General features: G+C 43.9%; 1 protein-coding gene across 2 annotated transcripts in view; it reads left to right on the forward strand.

Annotated features, from left to right (window-relative positions):
* Positions 1–6,000, forward strand: part of PTPRT (protein tyrosine phosphatase, receptor type T) — a 1,113,081-nt gene that overhangs the window by 874,402 nt on the left and 232,679 nt on the right. For both annotated transcript variants that reach the window (XM_025399269.1, XM_025399270.1), the window contains exon 12: positions 5,299–5,572. In XM_025399269.1, the coding sequence (XP_025255054.1) occupies positions 5,299–5,572 (274 nt within the window). The remainder of the gene's footprint in view (positions 1–5,298; positions 5,573–6,000) is intronic.

Raw genomic sequence — 6,000 nt, forward strand, 5'->3', positions numbered from 1 at the left:
GTCCTCTGGGTAGTTATAATATGCAGCCACAGTTGAGAACTATTGATCTTGAGCAACCCTCCGCTGAGATTCTGAGATGACTGTTCACTGCCCTCACTTGAAGAAATCAGTGATGGAGAAGCTACTAGGATTGGTGAGAGATTACCATGTCTCTCAGCTGAGCAGTGCTGGAAACAAAGGTTGAAAAATACCTTGATAAAATAGGTCTCTGATCTTTTTCACAAGTCTCATATGGTTATTGTCCAAAACTGCCCTGTCAGAGCCGCTCGCCACCCAAACCCTGTCACCTCCCCTTTTATGCCATGTGCCCATCTCCCAGCTCCAGGTGCCTTGATGTAAATGGTTTCCAGGTGTGACCTGCTGTGGGATGTTGCCATTAAGATGCCAGAGCTGCCTTGTCTGACCCTCCTCACACAGAGTTAGGAGTGCCTTAGAGTTTATGTCTCTCTGACTCAGCCATAACCAATCACTGACCAGCACTGGAGGTTCAAAAGCCTGTGGTTTGAGATGAGACAAACTCTGGGGGTATAATTTATGCTCCAGAGCTCCCTATGGGATCAAGCTAAGACTGGGACTTTGCCTGATATCATACCCTTGCTTCACTTCCTCCCATTTTCTCTCACTCCTTTACTAGTTTCTTCTGGGACTACTTCCTCAATACATCATTTGCAGTGAAACCTTGGCTCGGGGTCTGTTTCTGGAAGAACCTGAACTCAGACATGCTTCATTCTGGGAGAAAGTGGACTAAAATATGCATATTTCTGAAGTTGGGCAAGCTCTACCTGTGAGCTAGAGCATCTACTCTCTCTGTCATCTGACTCCAACCTTCTGAGAGGACACAGCTCCTGGCTAGAGACTTCTCTAGATCTAGAAAGAGGGCCACAGGAACTGTTACTAATGGAAGGATGCTCTGATAGGTCCCTGGGCCCCCTCAGTGGAATCTGGTCCGAGAATCTCAAGCCACCATTTAAACCATTAGCTTAGGGACCAGAGGGAGGAAGAAGGTCCAGCAGCAGGGTTTTCCAGAGCCTGTAGAAAGGTTCTGAGGGTTTTTGCCTTGGATGGACAGCAGGAGATACTGAAAGTGACAGTACAAACTCTCCTTGACCTTACAGAAATCACCTTAGAGTGAATGAAATGAGTTGGGGGCACAGTATAGCTCTTAGATCCTTGTAATAAGAGATCCTTGGGATAAGTAATGGGAGAAAAAGTCATAAATGCCCATCTTCTCATTAGGAGAAAGAGAGAGGGTGTCACAAGAGGAGAAAGTGTATGAGTAAATGCTATGTGTTGTGCAGTGAGTGTCTTAAGTTGTTTTTTTCTCATGTTATTGGGATTTTTCCTACTAAAAAAATCCCCTCTCTTTAAAAATGATTCTGAATAGTTTATTGCAACCACTGTTTTTGAGCTAAAGATATGATCCCAAAAGGGAGGTCATTCGCATTTGGATATGATTTTATCATTACCAGCAAGCTGAAAAGAACATGCTCTTAGATAAATGTATTCTCAAGAGAATGAGAATGAAGCTACTACAAGAAATAAAAATAATACTCAGTTTGTTGTTTCTTTCCCCCACCCTTTCCTAAAAAGTGTCAGGAAAGGAAGGTTATACAACTTGTGAGCACTGTTTCTTCTCCCCCTCTTCAATCAGAGTTCTGTGGTCTTTGAGAGAGGCTGGATCCATTGGCAAACAGATTTATCTAACAAAATGATTTAAGTTTCTCTGGCTGCATTGCAGGTTTGCTTTTGAATGGACAGGCTGCGAATGCATGGGCCCGAAGGAGTTGCTGGGTATATTTTGGCACGATAATCACAATCGTATGTGAACCATATGTTGACTGCACAGTTTAAACCAAAAAAATACCCTTTGCTATTCTTTGTAATTTCATATGGAGTTGGTTGGGGTAGAGCTAAGCAGTTTGGGATGCCAAGTTAGAAAAAAATGCTTGGAAGGCCTTTATACATTTTATTGGTTTGTAGGAAGAGAAGAAAACAGCAAAAAAAAAAAAAAAAAAAGAAAGAAAAAAAAGAAAGGATACTCAACTATGAATGAAAAGTCTGGGTTTCTACTTTTGCTGCAGTTTGACATCATGAATCACTTGACCTCTCAGCCTCAGCTCCTCATGTGTAATCTGGCTGTTGACCTTGGTTGAATTGACAAGTGGATCTTCAGTAATCAGATTGGTGGGGAGAAAGAGCTGATGGGGATATACAGGCTGACCCTCACAGAGATATTATGGCTCTGTCTGATAGATCTTGGCAGCATTTGAATTTTCAGAGCCCAATAAGAACCCGTCTTCTTGCTTGGCCACAACTATGGAATCTTCTGCTAGTCGTGGACAGTAAATGAGGCCAGCCATGTGGCCCCTCTTGATCCATCCCATCACAGGAGGGCCAGAGGCAATAGGAAGTGATTCTCGGAGGGCGATTCAGTCCCAGGGAAGCTCCCAAGGCTTCAGGGGGTCTCAATTTAGAGGGGAAAGATGACAGAAGGATTTAAGGTAGAATGGGAAGTCTATCTGAGAAACCAAGATAAAGGCCTTGTTATGTAGATATGATCAATCCAAATGGTGAGTAGGGATAGGCTGGCCCTCAGAGGAAAGCAGGGACTCCCAGCTCTTTCCAACTCCTGGTCCTGGGGATGAGGCTGTTGGTTCCTTCTAATCTGCTCAAGAGGCTATGAGGGCTGCGTTGGTTGCCTGCTCCCAAATCCAATGCAGTGTTCTTAGGTGCTGTTGTTAGCTTCATCAGGAGAGCCCAAGAGGTTGTCTGCTTCATGAAGCTCTCTTGTGTTTGCCCTTTCCCTCACAGATCAGAGTCCCATGAGTAATGGACTCTCAACTGGTCGAGCTACTATTAGCATTCAAGCCAGATTCTAAGATTTACCTCAATATATTGTCATTTATAAAGCATTGCAGGTCCTGAAAACTCTGTTACAAACACCCCTCCACTTCTGCCCTGCAACCTCTAGGTTTGGGTATTAGGTCCTTGTGCTATTTTTCAGTGACTGCTTTGAGCTTAGCTGTCCTGATAAACATAGGAATTGTACAATTGAGAAGGACCCCAGAGTTGAGGAGGAAGTGATTGCTGAAATCATAATTTAATTTAAACATTTATTGACTTCAACAGGCATTATGGCATAGATGGTACATACCCACACACACTTTGGGTGGTTAAAACATTCTCAGATGTTACACATACTTATTTAGAAGTCTAAACACTCAGGTTAACCACATTCATCCATTCATCTAAATGTTACATTCACTCATTTGGAGTTAGACGCCCAGGTAGTACAGATCCTCACTTGGAAATGGTACACCCTCAGATGTAGTGTGCATGCCTTGAGAGATTGTCCACATCCACTCCACTCACATGTCACTCACATGCACTCTGAATTGTCAGGTTCTTACTCAGATGTGTATGTACAACAGGCATGGTAATTGAGCTATTTTGCCTGCACTCATCTAAGTGTGGCATATACTCATATGCCCAACCATTCCTTTTCACATGCCTGAAAATTCCCATACTCAAGAGAATTGGAGAGAAAACTTGCCATATTGAGTGTGTCACATTTTCTTAGGGCAGTCCTCCATAGCCTTTTTTCCTTAATGAAATAGTCCTGTGTCTCTGTCATCTCCCAAGTTGTACTCCTTAGTCAAGTGTCTTTAGATGGATGGTCTGATTGAAGGATGGTAGCCTGCAACACGTTTCATTTTTCGTAAACCATGTGCTGGTTCACTATGCCCTGTTTAAATGATTGGTTTGGGGCCCCCTACTGCAACCACCTCATTAATTCACAGAAGTCTCCAGTGGGTACTCATGGGCAATCGATCTTTTGTTTTAGATCATGAGTCCCAGAGATCCATGCAATAAAGCTCTTCTAAAAGAAGAGCATTTATTCCAGAGAGATGTAAACTGTGGGGCATTCAAAGAGATTGAACAATGTTATCCAACTTACTAACCTTAAAATAACTTTTACAAAGAGAGTCTAACACTGGGTGTCAGTTGATATTCAATAAAGGATCAGTCATCTCTATTCACACACTAGCATCTTCTTACATCCTCCTAAGTTGAAGGGAACAATATGCTATCACTAGACAGGAACTCAAGGCAATCGCTGTTTATCTGATTAGGGTTTCTGCATCCAGGCAGATTTGGTTTCATGTTTGCTTTCAGTTTTAATTCAATCCAATTTAATTCATTTGAACAAGCATTCATTGATCACTTGTTGGGTGGCAGGCATCCTGCTGGGCAGTGTGGGGCAGGGGTGGAGAATGATGCAGTGATAAGTAAGCCACAATGCCTACTTCGTAAAAGGTCACAGTCTAGCCAGTGCAAGAGTAGTCCCATCTCATGATATTGGAAAACAAAGCAGATGGAGATTAGGTGAGCTCTAAGGGAACTAAAGAGGGAGGTGATTGATCCAGACTGGACATATCTGGACAGGCTTCATAGAGGAAGTGAAAGACATGCTCAGCCTTTGGAGGAAACCAGAGGTGGCCAGGATGCAGGGCATTGCAGATAGAGGAAGCATAAGTCAGTAATGCATGAGGTGAGATCCAAAATATATCTGTGCAATAGCATGGGATCTGGAGTAGCTAGAAGATGGGAACACCATGAGAACACCTAAATGGAAGACAGAAGACAGGCACAGAGGGCTTCAAATTCCAAGATGAGGAGTTTAGATTGTATAATTTGTACAATGGAAGGCCTATGAAAGTGTTTGAAGAGCTATATGATTAGGAAGCCATATGATTAGGATGACTGATTAATAAATCAAGTGCATTAGAGGCAAAGAGACTAGTTGAATCTGGGTAAGAAGTGGGAAAGTGCCCAACTAAGGTATTATCAGTGGAAGGAGAAAACAGAAGTGGGGCAGATGCAAACATACAGAAGCCAAATCAACAGACTTCTGTAAGACTGTTGATTAAGATAAGGAGTGAGAATTAACGAGTTAAGAACTAAGGATGAGCCCTAGATTCAGGTTCTGGCCACTTGTCAGATGGTGCTACCATTTACTAAGAAAAGACATGTAAAAGGAGGAGCAGACAGGTTTGTAGGGGTTGGGGCTGAGTTGAGTTTTAGATGTGTCTAGTGTGAGCTGGCTTTGAGACAGCTAAGTGGAGGTAAAGTTCTACAACGTGGTAGGTTTGAAAATCTGATGCTCAGGACAAAAGTTTTATTGTAGACAGAAGCAATGTTTCCACACAGGAGAAGTTGGGTTGATACCATTAGAGCTAACAAGCTCATTCTTCCAGAGAGTTGCTCATCCATCTGTGTCCCCTCTTTCCGGTCCAGTGTTTATCAGCTGGTTGTCAAGGAGGAGCGACCACAGAAGTCACGGAGGGCAGCTGACATTATTGAGTGCTTTTCGGTGCCTGTGAGCTATCGGAATGCCTCCAGCCTCGATTCTCTACACTACTTTGCTGCTGAGTTGAAGCCTGCCAACCTGCCTGTCACCCAGCCATTTACAGTGGGTGACAATAAGACATACAATGGCTACTGGAACCCTCCTCTCTCTCCCCTGAAAAGCTACAGCATCTACTTCCAAGCACTCAGCAAAGCCAATGGAGTAAGTATGGCCACATGGAGGTCATTCCTTATCTTGTTTGCATTTTCTCATTCTCGTATGATAAGTCAGCAGGGCTCTAAATGGAGACTGAAAAACTAAGGCCCCTAGGCCAAATCCAACCTCATGCCTTTAATTAAAAAAAAAAAAAAAAAAAAAAAATAGGCCGGGCGCGGTGGCTCAAGCCTGTAATCCCAGCACTTTGGGAGGCCGAGACGGGCGGATCACGAGGTCAGGAGATAGAGACCATCCTGGCTAACACGGTGAAACCCCGTCTCTACTAAAAAATACAAAAAACTAGCCGGGCGAGGCGGCGGGCGCCTGTAGTCCCAGCTACTCGGGAGGCTGAGGCAGGAGAATGGCGTGAACCCGGGAGGCGGAGCTACAGTGAGCTGAGATCCGGCCACTGCACTCCAGCCTGGGCGACAGAG

The sequence above is a fragment of the Theropithecus gelada genome, chromosome 10 (assembly GCF_003255815.1).
Source record: "Theropithecus gelada isolate Dixy chromosome 10, Tgel_1.0, whole genome shotgun sequence".
Lineage (NCBI taxonomy): Eukaryota > Metazoa > Chordata > Mammalia > Primates > Cercopithecidae > Theropithecus > Theropithecus gelada.